Genomic DNA, 22,109 nt, shown 5'->3' with positions numbered 1-22,109 from the left:
AAGTAATCGTGACCAGGGAGAAGTCAACCCTCAGTTTCTGTATGTGTCACGGTGGGACAGAAAGCACGCCCGGCCTCCCGGGTTGGCGGTGAGGGCCCAGCGGGGCAATGCACACTGCATGCTTAGCAGAGCGTCTGGTACATAACCTGAAAGAAATGACAGCTCCGGTACCCTCGCAGAGACCAGTTCAGATTCATTTTATTTATTTTGAAAAAATTATTGCTTTCATGGGAAAAGGGACATGTGGTCAGTGCCAGCCCGGAGCGCCTGGCGCTCTCAGTACCACTTACCGGAACGCCGGGGGTGCCCGGATGGCCCGGGGGGCCTTGGTGTCCAGGGGACCCCATAGAGCCCTTGATTCCTGGTGGTCCCACAGGACCGATGGCTCCCTTCGTGCCCGGAAGGCCTGGCTTTCCCTGTTCACCTTGTGGGCCTCTGTCTCCTGGAATTCCTTGATCACCCTGTCAAAGAAAAAATTAATTATAAAGAACAATCTCTTCTATAGCTGCAACAGTTGTGGTTAAGAGCAAAAGATCTAGATTAATATTGGCACTTACTAGCTGTAGGACCTTGGATAAGTGAATTAAATTCTCTGTGCCCAAGCTTTCTCGTTCATAAAGTGAGGATATTAATGGTACCCATGAAGCAGGGTGGTGCTGAGAAATAAATGAGTTAACTCAAGTAAAGTGCTTAGAACAATGCCTGGCATGTTGAAGGCACTCAGTAAAAAGTCAGCGACCATGCCAGTTGTGCTCAGTTTCCAGTTTAGAATAATGACACTTTTGAAAGTCAATAGCAGCTGTCACTTCAGGCCTGGTCTCCTTTGCAATAATAAAGGAAGATTGTCAAGCGGATTTCATCGCTGAGATTTTTCACTCAGAAAAACCTCAGGACACTCAAAATACCTCCTAAATCATGTGCTTTTCTTTTCTCCTGCTTGCTTTGGTATGTTTGGTCTTTATTAGATACTGTGGGTTGGCTTCTGCACTTGCATTTTATGTGAGGGTGTGTGTGTATGTATGTGTGTGTGTGTGTGTGTGTGTGTGTAAGAGAGAGAGAGACATTGTGAGGGGGGAGAGAGAGAGACAGAGATGAGAGAAGGAAGTCGACCATGGCAGGTGTTTAAGGTTTCAAATATTCAGTCCCACCACTCCAGGAGGTGATGACCACACCAAATATGAGGGCATGGTGCAGGGAAGCTGCCCTGTGTCTCGCTGTAGTACTGTTTTATCTGTGGCTTCTCTGCAAAAGTCCAATTCTATTTCTCTTGATTAAAAAAATAATGAAAACAAACAAACAATTATAGAGATCTGTTGGATCATGGAATAAAGAGGTGTAGAAAGAAGAAAACATAGATGGACCTAATTTCAGTGCTACCATCTTAGTTATAAAAATGTATCTGCATACATCAATCCAGTTCACATTTTGGAGAAGTATCTGAGATTGTTAACATAAAAAAAGAAATAAAAGAAATACTAGCACAGTTGATCAATTCCCTGATCATGGGCAAAATAAGCACAATCTTTAACATATTAAAATTATTTTATAATTTAAGCACAAGGATGTTCTTTATAGTGATGTTTATCATAAGAAAACTGGAAAAAACCTAAATACTCCCCAAAGGGGGACTGGGTAGGTGAAATAAGGTATATGCAAACAGTGTAATAACGTAGAGCCACTAAAAGGTAATTGTTGATATATATTGACTTGAGTAGAAAGATAGTACATATCATTAGACAAAAAAACGTCATTTAAAAAAATTATGAGTCCTCTTTTGGAAAAAGTATATATTCACTTGTATTGATATATTAAGTGTATGTGTATGTTATGTGTAAGAGTGAGAAAGATGGAAATAGGGCCAAAATATCAATAGTACTTGTCTCTGTGTAATGGGCCAAGGTAGAATTTTTTTGTATTTATAATATCTCTATTTTCATATTTCCTTCAGTTTTCATGGATTACTTACAGAATAATAAGTGAAGACTAGTAAACTAGACACCAATACACACACACACACACACACACACACACACTAGCAGGCCTCACTGGAGTCCCACTGCATAAGAAAGCTTGAGTAACCTGTTGCAGTGGAATGACTCAAGTTCTACGAGAAAATGTGCAGGCTCACTCAGCAACAGAGTAGGACATTGGAATAATGATAGTAACAACCAGAACAATTAAAATAAAAGCATACGACGTAAGTGGCATAAGCAGTGACTTTATACATTCAGCTGCCCTTGCCGTTCCTCACCCCCTTACACTACCCCTTACTCATTTCAGTACTCCACTATGTGAGGGGATGTCAACTAAGGCAACTTCGCTCCCCAGGAGGCATTTGGTGATGTCTGGAGACCTCTGCGGTCATCACAATTGGAGGGAGGGTTGTGCTACTCCATCTAGTGGACAGAGCCCAGGGATCTGCTAATTATCCTACAGTGCACAGAACAGACACCTACAACAAAGACTTACTGCCCCAAATACCAACAGTGCCGAAACCCTACTCTAGGTAAAAAGAACATGGGTGATGGTTATAGCGGGGATATGTGTCTGAGACAGGAGGATGATAAAGCTTTCCAAACCAAAGTAGCAAACTAGACTGAGCTGTGTATAAAAAAGCCAAGCATATATCTGCCCTATGGCCTGCTTCTGGGGCCTGTAATTGCCCTATTTTATGTCTAGCAGAGACCTAGGTTTACATACATTCTGCCCTTTTCATCCTGGGAGATTTTTAGGAGGTCTACATACATAATTGTGAACTCAAAGGATGGGACAGTTGTGGTAGACACTTAAATAACAATGCAAACAGCGTCTCCATACCCGCTCTCCTTTGGGGCCTCTGTCTCCGGGCTTACCCACGACACCCTGAAAAACAGACATCGACACAGACAATCACTGCCTGCTGGGATTTTCCCTCAGTCTACCCCACCAGATATTCTGCTGTCAGATATTCTGCAATTTTGCATTAGAACATTTATTTTAAATGGTATTTTCCATACCTGAACACCAGGTAGTCCATCTTTTCCATTTATTCCCTGCAAAGACAAAAAAAAGGTTAATATTTCTAATTCTGTGCTAACAGATATGGTTAAGGGTAACACACAACAAAAGGGTAAAGTTGCAAGGACTTAATCATATTTCCACTGAGATTTTGGCGACGCAGCGTGGTGGAAATGGAAAACAAAATCGATACAACCAGACAGCCCTGAATTTAAATTCTGACTCTGTCATTTGAAAGTTCCATTTACTTTAGGTAATTTACTTAACCTTAATAGTATCAGCTTCTACACTTATAAAATGAAGATAAAATAATGGCCTTAAAACTAAAGATTTAGTGAAATACCAGAAAATGCCTAGCTTTCTGTAAACAGGCAATGGGGCAATTTCCCCTGCTTATTCTATGAGATGCATTCTGAGAAATAAGAAGGTGCCCTTAGTGCTAGGTGGCTGGTGTGTGGCATTTACTCCTTCTGCCTAACAATTTTTTCCAGCATGAGAGTCATTCCCACTAAATGGTCTCAGTTGCTGCCGGGGAAATTTCATAACATGGCGAGAGCATGATCTTAATATGAAATAAACTGTCAACTAGAGAACGATTGTTATTTTTCAGCTGGAATATATAAAAGTAAGGACTCTGTAATCATGGTTTTTGAGAGTATTAAGTAGTGCCTTTTTTATTAGTAAACTAGAAGTTTCCCAAACTTTATAAGGCAGTTCTGGAGGTGGTAATAAAGCCCAGTCCTGCTTGGAGATTTATAAGTCAGGGAGAACTATCAGCTGGGAGATGTGAGAAGGGAAATCACTTGGGGGTCAAATCAAATACCTAGAGTCCAACAGCAGATGTGTTTTTGAGATTTGATTTGAAGAAGGAGATCAAGATGAGGAAAATGATTTCTTATCCAGCAGGCAATTGCATGGACATGCTCCTTTGAAAAGCTGAGGAGACTTTTATTGTACACCAGGGAATGGATTCTGTGAGGAACTGCAGACAACCGCATGTTTTCACCGCTGTAAATTACACCGAAACCTGTCACAGCTGAGAGCCCAACCAGAGTCCCCAGCCCCTCCAAAAGGTCCTGGGAATTATCTAGAGTACTTTAACTAAGACCATGTTACCTGAAGTGTATGGTTCAAAGAATTTATGACACCCAGAAACACAAGCAGCAAAGATAAAGCTGATTAAGAAGAGGATATGAAAGAAACAACTGTGTCACTTGAATAAAAGAAGATAAATCTAGTGTAAAAATGTAATTCATGCCTTTGGTAACAATCTAACAAAGGAAATAACCCTCATAGCCTTTATTTCTTGTCTCATAATTCACCCAAGAGTGCCATGTGTGTCCTCTTGTATGTGAAAGTGTTACTTACTAGTTTTGCTTACGAGAGGCCAGTTTTCAGGGATTTTTAAATAACCTATGTGTACTGTGCTTGCTTCTTCCTCCCCTTACCTCACATATCGGGAAGAACCCATTTCTGGGTATGACCAAATTTCTGTCTACTGCATGTCTGCCTCTGAGCAGCGAACTGTGGTCGAAGAGGACCAGGCATCCTTGCTCGCTTGGTCCAGTCTGAAACTGGTGGGTCTGAAACTCGCTTGGTGGGTGGCAAGAAGTCCGCCGCGTTCCCAGGCCACCCTCCTGCATTTCCTCAGTGGGCTGCCTTCCCTTCCCTCCACAGTGCTCCTTCACATGTTTTCCTGTCTCTTCTGAAGTCCAGCGTCGTCACTCCACTCTTCATGTTCAGCTGATGACCTCGATTCTTCCTTTACTGAGTACCAGATCTGCCAGTTACGTGCATTTGTATTTTGAATTCTGCTCCTGTTAAAGCGGGATGAGCTGCCCTGTTTTTTGCTAAGACTATTCTCCATTTGTGAGTGGAATACTGGTCTTCTTTCCCCAGCCAAGGTTACCTGTCCTCTCTTATGTCATAAAAATTTCCCCTCTCAGTTGGGCCATCCTTCTGAAGACACTAACGCTCTGGAACCTGCCCCGCCATGACCCCCACATTGCAAAATCCAGTGGAGAATGATCAGCTCCCTGTCACTTACCTGGAGGTTTACCACTCCTTTCTTTTAAAACACTTAGTTCCCTGGACATCCAGGACCCCTCATTCACCTGGTTTTCCTCGTATCTCATTGGCTGCACTTAGCCTTTCTGCCAGGTCCTCTTTCCTTTCTTACCACAGTGACTCTGTTCCATCCGGGCTCAGGATTAAACACCCAGATTAGTACCTCCCGTGGATTATTTCCAGGTGTTTATATCCATGCTTACTTGACATTTCCTCTCTTGGTTTTTCCTCTGCAAACCACCCATCTCCAGTCTCCCCCATCTCACCAAGCACTCCATTCCGGCAGGATTGCTCGTCCCCCAAACCACAGCTCCGATTTGTCTCCCTCACTCTCCACAGCTGCTCCTTCAGCAAGTCTGGGTGGCTATGCCTTCAGTCCCAAATGCTCCTACGCCCGAGGACCTCCCTGTTCTCACCACGGCTCTCTCCCGTGGGCACTGTGGCAGCTGCCGTGCTTTCACCCTGCTGCCCGCAGTCTGCTCTCCATGCGCTAGTCACAGGGATCCTTTAAAGTGTAGCCCAATCATTTTCCTTCTCCTCTACAGACACCCCAAAGAGTTTCCATCGTGTGGCAAATGAAATCCAAACTCCCTTCAAGACTTCAAAGCTCCTTGTGGCCTGGTCATTGCCTACTTCTCCCTCATGATCTTCCCCACTTTTCTTTAGCTTAGTTCATTCTGAACGTCATGCTGTTTGCTGTTCTTAAACACACCGTGCTCTACTAGCCATTTCTTTTTCTTGAAACAATGTCCTCCCAACCCCCAACCTCCCTGTGGCTTGATCTCTCACTTTGTGCAGGTTTTGCTGAAGTGGCACACCTTTTTTGACCATCCTATTACTGTATTACTATTTTGCCATGTATAATGCACACTTTTGCCTGCATTTTTGAGGGAAACATACGGATACACATTATACGTGGGTAGTACCTGAAATACCTTGTATCCGTTCTTGTGTTTTGTAATTATTTGTTACATAAAATTCCTTGTACCATAGTATGTTCAAAAGTAAATGCTAAAATTCCATTATAATACAAAAAATAAGTATCTAAATATAAATAATAAAAATTGAAATAAAAATGAAAACAAAAGCTATTTTTCCTGAAAGTTTGGGCCAAAAGTGTGGGATGTACATTATGCACAGGAGTGCCTTATACACGGCAAAATATGGTAAATGCTACTGTAGTGCTTCATTCTGCTTAGATCTTCTTCACTGAAATTGTGTGTACGTTTATATGTTATTTGTCTCCATCCCTACCCTAGAATGTAAAACCCATGAGTTACTAACACCCAGAACAGTGCCTAGCATGTAGCAGGTGCTCAAGAAATACTTGCTGAATGCACAAATTGCTTTCTGCCTAATCCCCAGGGAACCGAATGGCAAGCATTTATGAGATGGCTTACAGGGGTTGGAGATGGGGAATTGGTAAGGGAAGGTAAAGAGGGAAGCAGGGAATGAAACGAATATTTATGGAGCACCTCCCATGGGCAGGCCCTGGGAATGTTTACTCTCCGTCACGTTATTTAAGTGACTCACAATACCCTTTGCGTCATAATTCAAACCCAGATCTTCCCAACGCTGGGTGGCAGGCAGATGCTTCCCATTTCTTCACGTTGCCTCCTCTGGGGACAGACAGTAGTCAGGGAACTCACTGACCCCGAAGGTTTCATAAAGATACTGAACCGGCCTCCTGAGCTCTGTGCTGCTTGTTTACAGTCAGCACCCTCTTCCCCTAATAGTACCCCTTTCCCACACACACCACAGCAAACAAAGAAGCCAAGGGAACGGTGACCTTCTGTGAAGGAAAAATCCTGAGCCTGTGGTAGGTCTTATTCATCTTTACATCCCTTCCCTTAGGGCCCAGCACCTCGTCAGCAAACAGCAGGGACTAGATGAATATATACATTGAATTGAATTAGTAGGAATGGTTGTTACAATGTCACAGCAATACTGTACATCAGTAGCCAAGAGCTCTTTAGGACACAGGGGGATGATACATTTAGCAGCAATGATTTATGAAAGTGTAACAACAAGGCCCACACATAAAGAAGGGAACCTGAGAAAATAGCTTCTACTTTAGTCTTTAGCTTAACACAAAGGTGTTATATCTGTGAGTTTTCAGTTTCTTTACATTTTAGAATGTGATGGGCCATTTTATTTTTTAACTCCACTGAGAACATTTGACTTAAGAAATAACAGGTCTAATTTTCTGACACTTGAAACGAAAAAAATCTCATCTTTCTCTCTCTTGTGTAAGACATAAAGATACCTCACCGAGAGCCAGAACACTCAGTGAGAACCACATCCCCAAAGCCACTCGTAAACCTTCACTCACTTCTTTAGAAACTTCTTATTTAAATCTCAAATTTTCTGAGGAGATAGGTGAAGAGACAATGCTTAGAACATTTCTCAAACCGGCAAATTTTAAATCATAGAAATTCTTACTGGCTTTCCTGAGGGTCCTTCTGGTCCAGGGAAACCAACGTCTCCAGCAGGTCCTCTCTCACCCTGTGGACACGCCCACAAACATTAATTGCCAAGAAGAGCTTTAAACCTTCACTCAGTACGACACAAACACAACTGTTACGTGTCAACTCACCGGTTCCCCTGGAACTCCTGGAGGCCCCGGGGCTCCGGGTTTCCCCTGGGGAATCAAATCAAGGAGAAATGTTAGGAGCCAAATTACTGAATGACACCACTCGCTTAAGCCCCCTCCCCACCTGCTGCCCTGTGCGTTTAATGTGCTGCCGGCTGTGGCTCTCTCCATTAAAGTGGCATTCTTAACGGGACAGAGTCTCAGGGACCTCGAACTCAGCCCTGCAGGCTCTTACAGTTCCTTACAGCTCTTACAGGTACAGGCTGGAGTACAGTTCTCTGAAACTGCATGTGTGTGCATTTCAGATGGGTAGGAGGGAAGGATAATATTTTTGAAAATATTAAACAGATACATCCTCATTTCTGGAAATCCCTCTGGTGCCTATTTGACTGGCAATTCTTCTTTACTGTAGGTGTTGGGAGTGCACAGAGGGTCAAAGACATATTTCTTAGATTTACAGTTTTGCGGGAGGGTTTCTCAGTTTATGGTAAGATAGCTTGACAAAGAACATGCTTGATTTGAAAAACTGTTTTGTTGAAAGGGAGAGGACAAGACTAATTAGCTCCAATACACATCACCAGATGTGTCCTGGGGCACTGACAATGGGAAACCCCTGCAGTGGAGAGACCACAGGCATGGACGAGTGAGGAAGACGGTCCAGCAGAGTCTGGAAGAGGGAAGGTGTACAAGGGTCCAGGCCAAGCACAAGAGCGCTGCCTTTGACAAGGCCCCGTCTCTTGGACCTAACATGGCTGGGAAACACAAGCCGAGTGGGGTGGTAAGTGTATGGCTAAGACCTTAGAGACCACAGGAGGCTGGGAGGGGACTGTGAGCCTGGCGTCTTCCTGCTTGGTGATTAGCAGAATGGCCACGCTGTGTCTGATGAGGCAGGTCTCAACCAGATAATCACCTTAACATTTTTTCTTACTGTGGTTACGATATATATATCTTATTTTATTTATATATATATCTAGAGATATATATCTTAAGCACATATATATCTTATGATTATATATCATAAGATTATGATAATCTTATGATTATTATATATATATCTCTCTCATAAGACCTACCATTTTAAACATTTTAAGTGTAAAATTCAGTGGTATTAAGTACATGTACACTGTTGTGTGACCACCATCACTACTTCCAGAATCTTTTAACTATTTTATTTTTCAAGCCGCTGTCAGGTCCAGTTATAAAAATTTGTCATGTATTTAATTACATCACTATATATTTGCCGTGTGTAAAATTTTTCACCCCTTCTTGATTTTTGTAGTTGTCAGTTTATTCTCTCAGTTATGAGATAAAAAAACTGCATTTTACCCCTTATTTCAATCATGTTTTGGCCTTCAAAAATATCTTGGAAATTCTTCATTTGGATTGCCTTCGGAGTCTGTCACTGATTTTTTAAACATCTTCAATGGTTGCCAATGATATTTCTCTGAAGAGAGATTTAATTTAGAGTAATAGCCAAAAGTAATTTGTAGTCACACCTAGGTGAATACAGTGGGGCGTTAAGCTTCATTATACCACGTGGGAACAAAAACAGACTGTGAATGGAAATAAGGGGCGCAGGTTGTGAGGGGACTTGGGGCAATTTGGGAAACAGAGTTCCAAACACATTGCTAGGAATGGTTGTGAGGGGAGAGGAGGAGGAATGGGATAAGCTGTGAGCCAACTTCTAAGAAGAATATTTTCTTGTATAAAATATTCTGTAGTGCTTGCTAAAGAAAATATTTCCACATTACTTTTCAATCATACTAATATTTTAACTTGGTCTAGAACAGCTAAATAAGGATATGCCATCCTCTGTGACGGATGGTCTTCTGTGGACTGTGGACAGGTTTTAATTTTTGTTATTCAATTTAGGAACTAAATAGCGCAAAGAAGAGTGGCTATTGGCCTTTTCGAGGGACAGGGCGGTGGTCGGTGGCGGTGGGTAGCACAGTGGCCGGTGGCCAGGGGCTCTGGGTGGTGGAGGGGAGCGGTGGGTGGTGATAGACAAGCCCTTTTCTCTTTCTCATGTTGCAGCGCGCGGTTACCGTGGACTTTCCTACCCTGCATCTACCTTGCAGGGGCACCCAGCGAGACGATAAATGGGCCGTTATTCATAAAGCATGGCCACACAATTTTAATTAGAGCATCACAAACGAAGATCAGAATGATCCCTAGGGCTCAGAGAAATGATTTCAACCTTTCCTGGAGCTCTTTCTATTTATTTGATAAGACCTTGGTGAGATTAAAACATTTGACATCAGAGAGCAACAAAAATGATTGATATTATTGAAGGGTTAGTTTATGAGGAACCATTAGCAGCAATAAAGCTCTGCTAATAATGCTGGGCTGAGGAAAAACTCAGGCAGATTGCAGTTTAACACGAAGAACTTGAAGTACATGCCTGAGGAGGAGACCTTTACCATTTGAGGACCAGGAAACCTTGACAAATGTCAAAAGTAGAGAAACAAAACAAACTTCTCAAAGCTGTGCTTGTATATTAATGTATCATCACAGGTAACTGGGCTCCCCCACCCCTCTTAAAGAGTTGGGAAGAAAAAAATTGACAAAAAATAAGAAAAAGATGAAAATGAAGGAGTATTCCTGAGGTGTGAGAGGAACTGACGGCTCTATTTTTTAAACTAGAGATTTCAGGAACCTAGTGTCATAAGAGTTACCATGTGTTCCCCAGTCCTCCTTGACCCACAGGTTTAATGTGGAGACAAAACTGTTCACCTGAGAAAATAATGTGAGATCATTTGGACTCACCGACATGCCGGCTATTCCTGGGGGACCTGCTGGGCCTCGATCTCCCTGTTGGAATTTTTGAAAAAAAAAAAGGTACTTATAATGATGTCTGTAAAATTTTTACCTATAAAATTAGTACTCAATTATTTGAATTAGGTAAAGCTTTTCTTTGGAATTGATAAGTATTATCAGTATCAGCTGGTGTGATGCTAGAAGGTAGATGGAAAAAAGACAAAATGAGTAGTCTGCTGAAACTGTTAGCTTTTTTCCTCCATAAAACTAAAGCAAATAATCTCAATGAAAAGAAGCATTCATGTTATCATTTCTGTGACCTAGTTTTTAACAAGACTCTATATTTATAGCTAAAATTAGTCGATATTTTTATTCCACACACTCAAAAGTAATTCATTACCAATATTTAAAAGACTGAGCATATTGAATTCTAGTTGAAAGCTTTTCCTATACTTGTCTCATTGGATGTAGAGTTAGAATAAAGATATTTAGAATACGGGATCTTGTAGTTCTTGTTAGGTCAGTCAGAAGATCCCTTGAATTGCTGTGAACAGTAGAGTGACTCAACATTTTTTCCCAAAGGCAATGTGGTATTTTAGATAAAGCTGACAATGCTAAAAATACTAATGATTATATATGGGCTAATAAAATGGCAATTTTTATTGAGCAGAACCTACATTAAAAAACTTCATAACTTCCTTCAGGGACATAAAAGAAGACTTGATTAAATGAAGAGATGTGTTTTGTTCTTGGAGGGCAAGACCATGTGTAAAGCTGTCATTGCTAGCCAAACTGATTTATAAATTTAATGCAATTCTTATAAAATTGCAGCTTGATCAAATAATATCACAGTCCAGTCAGGATAATAAATAAAGGATAAAATTGTTAAAAACTTAAAAGAAGAATAAGATTTACAAATACCAGTGTTTAAACATAAAAAAGTTCTAACAATTGAAATAGTGAAATGTTGGCAAAAGATTAAGCAGGGTATCAGTGGAAAATAAAGAAACCTCAAAAACAGACCAAGACATATAGCAGAATTTTAGTAAAGAAAGGGATGTGTTATTCAACAAATAGTGCTAATAATGGAATAATTTTTTAAAAAAATTTTTGATTCTTCTTTTTATATTATATTCTGTGTAAATTTCATGTGGATTATGTAAAAACTAAAATAATATGAAGTATGGAATGGATGAGAATATAAGTCCCTATCTGTGGCTGAGCATAAGAATAAAAGCCGTGACGGTATAAAAGCAAAACAAGAGTCATAAAGAAAAATAGTTTTATATTTGACTACATAAAGTTTTCTTTACATATACAATAAGATAAAACATAAAAATGGAAGGCAAAGATGAACTAGGATAAAAACTCCAACACATAAGATAGAAGTTATGTCTTTAATATATAAAACGTAGCTAGAGTCAAATAGGAAAAGAACTAATAGAAAAGTGGGCAAACAATGGGAACAGGTAATTCCTGTTAGTTTCACTGTCTTCTTTTTAAATTATGGGGTTTTTACCTTATAATGAATATGCTAGACTTTTTCATTCAGTAGAGACATTTATATATCTGATAAAGATGAACGTTAAGAGACCTCTGACAGGATGGCCCTTCCAACAATCAGGTCTCTGAGTCCTTTGAACCACCCTCCTCCAATGATCTGGCTTCTTTATTATGTCCAAAGTTATACCTGAGACCTTGTCAAGCACCATAACTGCATCCCCTCATAATCTCAATTTCATGCATTCCAACCTTGGACCACTATCTCCTATCGTTATAATCTATTCCCTTGAGTACTCGAAGCCCCCAAACTTTTGATGCCACCAAGACCCCTAATCCACTGATGGTACAGATTTTCATTATTCTTCGTCCCCTGGGTGGCCTCTCTCTCTTATATATTACCCTTATTTAAACTCCATGGTCACTTGTTATAATCACTCTCTTGTGTATAATGCTAACTCTTTTGACCCATTGTTGCTTCTAGTATCCATCTGTCAAAACCGGAACCTTGTTTAAATACAACTCCTCTCCTATTTCGCATCTTCATCTGAGTGTGTACATGGCTGGAAAAACACGTAGTATTTTGCTGACCTGTCTCACTTCAGTGCATGACCATGAATCTTAAGGGGGCCTCTGGGATCATCCAACCATCACACTCTGCGGTCCCTGGACTCTCTCCCTCTCCTAGAAGAGCTTCTCCTTAAATCTCTAACCTCTTCTCCCTACCTCGCTATCCCACGATGACCTTGCTTCCTCCATCTTGGAAAATTTAAGCAATTAGGAAAAAACTCAACTCTATAGACTCCAACCGCTTCATCTTTCCACATATCAGCATCTGCACCCCCATGCGTCTCCTTTCCACCTGCTACCATAGAGGAACCACCCAAGCTCCTCTCTGAAGCCAAACCCCACCCCTCTTAGCTATTTGGGGATGTTCCAGAAGTTCTTTCCTTTCCTCCTATATCATTCCCCACCCTCCACTTTCTACTGGATCATCTCTTTAGCATACAAAACATTCTGGTATGTCTATGGTCTTAAAATCCATTTAATAAAATTTTGCCCTCCTTCCTTCAGTGGCCACTGGCCAATTTCTTTGCAGCATAACTCCTTGAGCATGTTAATACTCTATTTGCTGTCCCTAGTTCTTTTTTTCCTTACTCTCTCATTCAGGTCCAGCAGTTGCTCCTACCAATATAGTGAATTAATAATAATTACTTTGGTGATACATGACCTCTACATTGCTAAATGCAATGGTCAATACTTGACCAGCCATCGTACTTGACCCTGTCCCCATCACACTTGACCTATTGGCCATTATTTGAGGAAGGTGATCACTCCCCTTTCCTTAACACAATATCTGTAGTTGGTTTTCAGGACACCGAGTTATCCTTCTACCTCCCTGGCCATTCCATCCTAGCCTCCCTGGCCAGTTCCTTCTTTGCTCCCTGATCTATTGATGTTGAGGGCTCAGGGGTCAGTCCTTGATCCTCCCCCCTTTTTAAGAAGCCCCCGATCATTCCTTTGGTGATCTCATCTACCACACTCTCCTCATTCACTCCCCCTGGTGTCCTTGGAGGGAGCAAGAATGCTCATGTCACTTAGACCTCTTGTTTCCTTTTTAAAAAAATGTACATATTTAACATGTGCACCTTCATGACTTGATATATATTTATATTGTGCAATAATCAGCACAATCAAACTAATTAACATCTCCATCACTTCACATAGCCATGACTGTGTGTGTGTGTGTGTGTGTAGTGAGAACACTTAGCAAATTTCAAGCAAAAAGTTTAATATTGTTACCTATTGTCGCCATACTATACATCCGATCTCCAGAACTTATTCATCTTGTCTGGAACATTCTTCCTGCAGACTGGAAGAAGATTGGCTAGCTCCTCCCACTCCCTGACCTTTTTCAAGTCTTTGACCAGCTTTTGCCTTCTCAGATCACCCTATCTAAAAATCAGCATGCTCCCCTTCAGCATTCCTTGTTCACCGTAACTTGCTCTACTTTTTCTTCCTGTTAGCACTGACCCACAACATTATTTAGTTATTTCTGTTTGTTTGGTTTCTGTATCTTCTTCTTGGAATATAAGTTCCATAAGGGCAGAGATTTTAGTCTGTTCTGTTCCCTCATGTATTCCCAAACCTAAAACAGTTCCTGATATAACAGTAGGTGTGCAGTAAACATGTTTGAATGTTGAATCAGTGAATACATTTCTAACCCCTGTACTCACCTTTATGCCTGGAAATCCCTCTAGTCCTGGCAAACCCATTGCCCCAGGTTCTCCCTGTTAAACATAAGCACAAGAAACTCAGGAGCAATGATCAAAAGGAAAAGCATTTGGTTCAAAAGCAAAGATATATTTTTGCCTAAAAAAAAATCCCTCAAACATTGATTGGTAATCTAGCAAGTAAATGGTATGCTTTATTGTCAAGAATTTGTATCCTTGCATTTGGTGTTTGAAAATAGTTTGCGAATAAAGCTATTCCCTGGAGAAGTACGAGTTTATTGTCTGATTAATTGTTTTTATTCTGATTAAGAACCTAACCAGAATGAATCCCTCTAGTCAGTGATAACTCGAACTGCAACAGGAATCAGACGGTAAGGCTGTGCCTTAATGAAATTTGCCAGTTTGTGAAGCACCTGGGGCTGCTCGATTACCAGAGAAGGAGACTAAACCCTTCAGGAGCAGATGAAGATGGAACCCTCAGAGCCCCGTGTGTCATCCTCCAGTCTTCGCTGCAGCTGGGGACGGCTCAGGATGACCCCAGGAGCAGCATCTCCAATGATTCTAAAAGTTATTGACCAGGCTGATGTGTCACTGAGAGGAGATGGGTAAACATTTCCATTAAAAAGTATTTTACATATTCATTTGTGGTCTTGCATTACCTAGAGACAAGTTAGGTCCTCAAGGGACACATTTAGAAGAGTTAGAGCAAAGAAAGCTGCTAACTTTGAACAACTAGACATTAAAGCTTTTAAATCAAAAGAGATAAAGTGGATAGCATATAACTTGATATTTTTACTTCTCTTTTTCTCAATTTTTTAAGAAAATATTTTTCAGTTATAGTTGACGTTTAATATTATTTTATATTAGTTTCAGGTGCACAGCATAGAGATTAGACAATGATATGATTTACAAAGTGATCCCTCTGATAATTCAAGTACTTACCTGGCGCCATGCACAGCTATTACAATATCATTGACTACGTTTCACATGCTGAACTTTACATCCCCATGATTATTTTGTAACTAACAATCTGTATTTCTCAATCCCTTTTTCACCCATCCTCCCAACCCCATTTCCTTCTGGAAACCATTGAAACAGAAACAGACTCATTGATAATTTTATACTTCAGAAATCTCTAAAAATGTCCATTAATATGTAACCTGCCAATCAGAAAAAAGATACTCAAATTCTGTTCTGCATAAAGCTCTGTAAAAGAGTCTTTGGGCTATTGACAAAGGAAATAAACTCTTTAATTGTCTTTGTTTACATTCCCAATAATCCTCAGGACAGAGGAAGGTGCTCAGCCAATCAATCACTATTTGTTTAAAAGTAGCTAATAATTAAATATTTAATTGAAAGTCACTTATAAATTGTACACTAAAGAAATGAAATGGAGTACCTCAGAAGACAATTAATTCAATTAAAGGTAATTTTCATCTATAAAGGTTTATGGAGCAGACCAGAGACGCAGGTGGTCTAGTGTCATGGGATTTGATGGGTGCTCCAAGAATAAATCTCTCTCTACCCACCTCCACATGACTTTTCCATTTTCTACTTGTGACCTAAAATTCTACAATCCCTACCTCATTTTGATGGCATGAGATATTATTTCTCCATACTGGGTGCCCGGTGGGAAATACAGTTGCATGGCGGTGCTGATATAGGGTCCAAAAGAGCACTTTCCAAGCTTTATCTAAGATAACTGGAAGGGGTATGCAGGATTTGATTTCATGATCCCACATCCTGTTCTTGTGCTTCACCCACTTAATTCACATGTTTAAAAGCAAGGAATATCCTTTAATTAATTTTTATTCTTTATCTTTTGTTACTGCTAAGAAATTTGAAGCTTAATGTCTTCAAATTCTACTCAAATAGGTTTGTATTTTTGTTGCCACCCACTTTCCAATCCAAGTGCATTATAATTTATCTTTTATTATAATGATTTTTGAAATGAAACAGAATTTATTAACAAATTTCATACTTTATACTTTTTAAGCAATGGTTTCATAAATATAAACTACAACTTTACATAGGCTAAGCAACAGGTAAGTGTTTTCCCTACAAATATACTTGGGTTAGATGAAAAACTGACAGCATTTACATCACTTTCTTTACTTTCTTTTTATTATAATGCTTTTGAAAAAATGTTTTCTCACCTTAACCTGCAGTTATTAATGATAAAACTTGAATGTTCCAGAAAAGCTAGTGAGAAGTCTAGAATGATTCAGGGGGGATGTCAGAGGGGCTGTTCTGTGTGTGTGAGGATGAGAGGAAAGACCACGAGGAAATTTTTATCAACACGATGAAAGAAAATTAAATTAGAATGAAGATATATTTGGTAAATACACAAAAAAGTTACAGATAAAGCAAGAACAGAATGAGTAGCAAAACAAAGCTTCTTGATGATGTATTTAGGTTTTGAAAAATGGTACTAACTGGTAAAAATCATGTTTTCAGGGGAAAATAAATCAGCTTTTGTTACATAGTGCCCCATAACAAAAGTAAGCTCTTTAATTCATCTCCTTTGAAAATACATTTAGATGTGAAAAGATTACTTTTTATGGTTCTTTTGCTCATTTAATATTTATTCATCTAGTTTTATTAAACCGTACTGTGAAGAAGAAAGGGCCTTAAGTTTTTTTCACATGACAGTGGAAAGTGGCTTCAAAGTTTACTTCTTCAGTTTCAGGTACATCTGAGTTTCCAGTCTATACCCTGAAGTTAAAGGATATACAAATGAAACACAAAAGATGAACATATGTTTAAAAAGACATGGCAAGAAAAAGCGCCAAGGACTAAGAGGAGTCTCATTGAACTTGGCAGAACGTTCACAGGGATGCCCTGTGGCCGAGACGGATGCCTGAGAACAATGGTCAGCCTTTGGGCAGCTGAGGACACGAGCTCAGAGGTGGTCATGGGTGTTCACCTCCTGACACAGCACTCCTGATGGGCGGGTTTGTGAAAGCACATCGCGCATCTACAGAATAATTGCCTAACATTCAAAGTTAATAAACAACCTCCCCCTCTGTAGCTGGGGAGGTGGCAGATACATTAAGGAATTTTTTTCCACTAGGTATTTCTCTTCCGTATTCTACTTAACATGGAATCAACAATAAAAATTGTTCTATTAGAAGAAAGTATTCCATTTATCTGGAACTTTATATGTGCCTTCCTCCATCACTGGGTGACTTTAAAACACACTGATGAAAAGAGACAAATGTCAAGGGCAGTGGCAACATCAGAACAGACGCATCTTACAAATGAAGGGCACACTGCCGGCATTTCTTCAGTGGCCTGCCTACTCCCTCCAACACGTTAACTGATGAACATCTAAGAAGGCGTGGCATCTCTGCCTGAGGCTCTTCTTTCACACTTTAATAAAGACCTTTTTTCCTAGATGACACAAAACATGTGAATTCACATACCACTGGTCCAGGATCGCCTTTTGGGCCCTACAAGGAAAAAAAGGGAAGTCATTTAAAACGTAATAACTGAAGCAAAATTACAGAATATGAAGCATTGTTGTCCAATTTTCTTTAATACACATAAAAATATTTGTGAGTTTTGCTGCAGTTTAGACTTGAAGAATCAGATGAAGAAACACAACTGGAAGGGACTGCCGTGGCGGTGATTACTTGGAAATTGATTTAGTTCTTAGATATTTTTTTTCTTTTCTCTCTTTTTTATTGTATCTTATTAGTTCTTAGATTTTTCATAAAGCATAAGATTTTGGTTAGTGTGTGTGTGTGTGTGTGTGTGTGTGTGTGTGTGTGTGTGTGTGAACTTAGGAGTTTTGCTTGCTTTGTTTTAATTGTGGTTGTTCAGCTTGGTGATAAACAAGTGTACTCACAGGAGGGCCGGGGGGCCCTGGGAAACTGGGAACATTCATTCCTCCCTTCAAAAAAAAAAAAGGAAAAAGATGACAAGAATTATATTAATCCATACTGAATAATTATTTCATATAAATATAAAAGTAAATACCTGGATTTTATATAAACTGCTCATTCCATTTCCTTCAGTGAATGGGACACCCTTAGAAAAGAAATGAGATACAGAATTATTCTTTTAAGTTAACAGTTAGCATCTCTACCTTTTATTTTTTCACAAAAAGGTATTTTTCCTATTCTATTTTAGAAAGTGAGTTTAAAGCTCTGAGTAAAATAAAACAGTATTCCTATTTTTGGCTTTTGATAAGCAAATATAGAGGAAAAAGGGAAAAGGAGTGGGAACTACACCTGGAGCACAACAGGCCCAGTCAGTGAGGGTGTGATTAATGATCAGGTTTGACAGATGAGACACTAATGCATTCAGAGGAAAATATTATTTGTGCATTAAAATTCAGTTTCTGAATTGCCAATTTATGCTAACTGTTTACAGCCCGCTGACCTGCAGGCTATAATGCAGTGCTGCAGATGAAGATGTGAACAGGGAACTATTTGGCTGCTGAAAAGTAATTTTTTCCCACAGTCTCTTCATACTAAATAGAAAATTAAGGTTAAATGGGGGAGATGATGTTACTCACAACCTTGTGTGGACATTTCTACAGAAACATATTCTTTAGAACAATGGGGAACAAGAACTTCCTGATAAAACTGGCCTGTGAGGGCAAAGTCTCAGAGGAACGATCGCTTCTGAAGAACTAATTCGAGGTCTTTAAAAATCACACATTTTAGCACAGGAACATTTTAGGATCTTTTATCATTTTTAAAGAAAGTTTCATACAATCAATAATCTACAAATGTAGATTTGTGATTTCCACATTTCAGGTGCAAAGCTGAAGAAGCCACCATTGCCCTGTTTCAGGACCGTGGTGGTCAGGGGGGCGCAGTGAGCATGGCTTGCACGCGTCTTCGAAACTCTAGTGATGGAGGAAGCATGTTTCTTTCATTTATTCCTTTATGATTTCACTCATTCATTGGACAACTGCCAAATGTCTGCCACATTTTAGTTTGCTAAGCCCTGGAAAGATGAAGGATAATTTTGTTTGCGATTCCATCCTCCCCCCAAAAGAGTAGAGGTTTCCCCACAAAAGACAACATTAATCTGTCTTGAAGAAGAAATAGTTTTGGAGAATTCAGGGGGAAGAGGAAGATTTCTTATGCCCATTGTAAAACATAGGTACCTTTTGTGAGTTCAGGTTCTATTTCTGCTGTTCATTCCACTAGGGAGGGGGTGCATTTTAGGACTTGAGCCCCAAATACTTTCTGCCCCATTTCCTTGTCAGGGAGAAGGAAGGTAAACAAAATGAAGACCAGGTTTAGGAAAACTGAGTGCAAATCCTTTTATTTATGTGTGCAAAGCCTGCATTTGCATGAAGAGTATTAACGTATCTTTGTGGTCTTCATAAAGTCACAGAGGAATCCTGCCCCTTCACGACTGGGTTTGCTCTTTAAACTGTTCCTAGGCAGTAGCGTGGAAAAGAGCCTTCGCCCTGGCCCAAAGCTCGGCTGCGATTTGAGTGTGGCCCCACAGGAGGGCAGACTTGCTACAGAGAGAGGTACCTCTTCCCATGGTCTCCCTGACAAAGTGCACATCTGTCTCAATCAGGCGCATAAAAACATCGATGGCTCTTATACATTTTATTCACTAGGTGCCCTATAAATAGGATTCCCTTGCATCTCAGACATCATGGATGGTAATGAATACATACAGCATAATACCAAATTTTGCACCAACTCACATTGCTGAAAGGGATCTGTTTTTAAAGCCCATCTATTCTCTGGGACTGAGGCTCACTGAGGTTTAATGACTTTCCCGGAGTCCCCCAAGCAGGAAGTGGGGCGTCTGGACACACAGCCAGGCCTCTGGAAAACATGGTAAGGAGGCCTGCAGTGTGCAAATCTGAGCACTAAAGCCAAGCTAAAGGGAAAAACTCGTGTCTCCCCAAAGCTACATTGGCTAACATTTATATTTATACATAAAACTCAGACAGCTTTTTGTCCTTGAGCACATCTAAATGCAGTCTGACTTCGGAGATATGGAAGTCTTAAGCAGGCACACACGACTCTAAGTTTTAAACCTGAAACAACTCACAGGTGGTCCAGGTGGTCCAGGTCTCCCAGGAGGACCCTCGCTGCCCTGTAAGGGATATTCAGACCACAAATCAATGATTTAGACATTGCTGCACCAGGTTTATGAACCAGTTTTCACTTTGTCTGAGAGCTGGATTCTGAAATCAATATGGGTTGTCATTTTATTCTGGCCTTGTAAAATCTTATTTAGTTTGGCTTTCCTCTTTTACCCGGGGAAATATAGTTCTAGACCACAGAAATGGTAAATGTCTTTTCCTGTACCCATTCAGATTCTTCCTGTGGGTGCCCCAGGGATGAAACTTATTTTTAGATGGAGCCAGACACCTAGGGGACTGTGTCCTGGACTTGTGCAGCACGGGGTGCTCCCCTGTGGGGGTGCAGAGCAGATTTCCTGCAAGCAGGGGGCAGCTCTGCGATACAGCCCTGTGGGTTGCTCCCTCTCTTCAGTCTCGCCTCCACATCTTCATCTTTTGGGAAGCAGAGGGGTCACACACATAATTTGACCGAAGTGGAAAATCACCACCTGTTTTGTGTCTGCAGGATGAGAAATTTCATTCACTCCTGAGGTTAATATTAGACTTTATAACCAAGTCAGGCCTGACCCACTGAACAGAAGAAACCATGGTTCGACACTGCTCGAGGATAATGTTGTGTGAATTTAAGCAGCTTCAGACATTCTGCTTATAGGAGAAGCAGACTGAAAATGGAACCTGTGAAAAATGAATTCAGGTTGAAACTTGAAAAATGGATTTCACTTTTATTTTTCTAAAATACCGAATGCTTAGCGGTCCCTAATAAGCAGAGAGGTATTTTAGTCTCTCTGGTGCCTTTGATAAGTTCTTCCTGTAACTTTTCTTTTAGAATCCTTTAAGTCCCTCAATATGAGAAATGGTTAATTGAAAAAGAATTCAGACAGTGAAATTCCTACTTACCAGGCCCAAGAATTTTGAGGGATTTCATTCCATTTCCATAAATTTAAGGAAGGATTTTATTCCAATCTCCACATTTTTAAAAGAGTCTTAAAAACCTTTTGTTTGTATCTTTATCAATAAAAATAAACCATCAAGTTTTTCTTGCGATGCATCTGATGGAGAATGGGTGACAATGCGGGTATTGTACCTTCCCCGGGGCTGCTTTGATGGCGACTACGTCTAGAGGATGTGCCACACTCGGCTGACTACTGGCAGTGTCTTTCAGAGAATTATGTCATAGTTCTGACGAACGAGGAGAGGACAATAAACAAGGCAAAATATGTGCCTATTGAAAAGACTTTTTTTTTTTTTTTGGCACAAGTAAAAGTCATATTTTCATTCTTGATTATGCCCCAAAGCTCATCTCAGTGCAGAATTCCCATCAACTTCAAACGCAACTCTCTGACTGAATAATTTCCATAGAGAACAAAGCTGGTGGGGTTGGGCCGGTTCCCTGGAATACCATCAGAAAAATATGCGTTGAGGCTATCTAGAATAAGCACATTGTTCCCTTTCAACTTCTTTGGGGTTCCTTTGTTTCTTCATGCCACTTTGCCGCATTTTGGTCATTTTGGGGTAGAAGCCACTTGTGTGCCTTGAGGACTTTTGATTCTTACTCCCCTAATCTGAACAGCTAGTCCTATTTCACTTGTTTGCTGGCTCTGTTAGAATCATAGTGTGGGGTCAATTTAGACCCTAAAGCAGGGAAGCTCATAAAGCCCTGCAGTCTTCCAGTCTGTCTCCTGTGTTGGTGCCCCTCTCTTTTGACCACAGTAACCTATTTGTTTGATCAGCCAACCCAGGGAAATAAGTTGCCCAGGTACGTTAGTCAATTTCCCCTGACTCTCAAACAACAGAACTTCCAGATTTTCCCAACAAGCCATGCAGTTATTGGAACCCTGGTCCTGACGACCAGCACATCCTCTGGCGTCTGGGCACCTGTGGCTGGAACTCTCGA

At 40.4% G+C, this 22,109-nt stretch overlaps 1 protein-coding gene across 1 annotated transcript in view; it reads right to left on the bottom strand.

Annotated features, from left to right (window-relative positions):
* Positions 1-22,109, bottom strand: part of COL19A1 (collagen type XIX alpha 1 chain) — a 331,895-nt gene that overhangs the window by 19,362 nt on the left and 290,424 nt on the right. Inside the window, exons 38-48 of the mRNA XM_054569553.1 lie at positions 20,182-20,226; positions 18,130-18,180; positions 17,999-18,043; positions 17,574-17,600; positions 14,152-14,205; positions 10,424-10,468; positions 7,661-7,705; positions 7,507-7,569; positions 2,997-3,032; positions 2,818-2,862; positions 291-461 (exon numbers count right to left, since the gene is read on the bottom strand). Coding sequence (XP_054425528.1) covers positions 291-461; positions 2,818-2,862; positions 2,997-3,032; positions 7,507-7,569; positions 7,661-7,705; positions 10,424-10,468; positions 14,152-14,205; positions 17,574-17,600; positions 17,999-18,043; positions 18,130-18,180; positions 20,182-20,226 — 627 coding nt within the window. The remainder of the gene's footprint in view (positions 1-290; positions 462-2,817; positions 2,863-2,996; positions 3,033-7,506; positions 7,570-7,660; positions 7,706-10,423; positions 10,469-14,151; positions 14,206-17,573; positions 17,601-17,998; positions 18,044-18,129; positions 18,181-20,181; positions 20,227-22,109) is intronic.

Source organism: Pteronotus mesoamericanus, unplaced genomic scaffold (assembly GCF_021234165.1).
Source record: "Pteronotus mesoamericanus isolate MK-2021 breed Mesoamerican mustached bat unplaced genomic scaffold, CSHL_Meso_final contig_20, whole genome shotgun sequence".
Taxonomy (NCBI): Eukaryota; Metazoa; Chordata; class Mammalia; order Chiroptera; family Mormoopidae; genus Pteronotus; species Pteronotus mesoamericanus.
The sequence above is the reverse complement of the archived record's forward strand: the minus strand, read 5'-3'. Positions and strand labels throughout refer to the sequence as shown.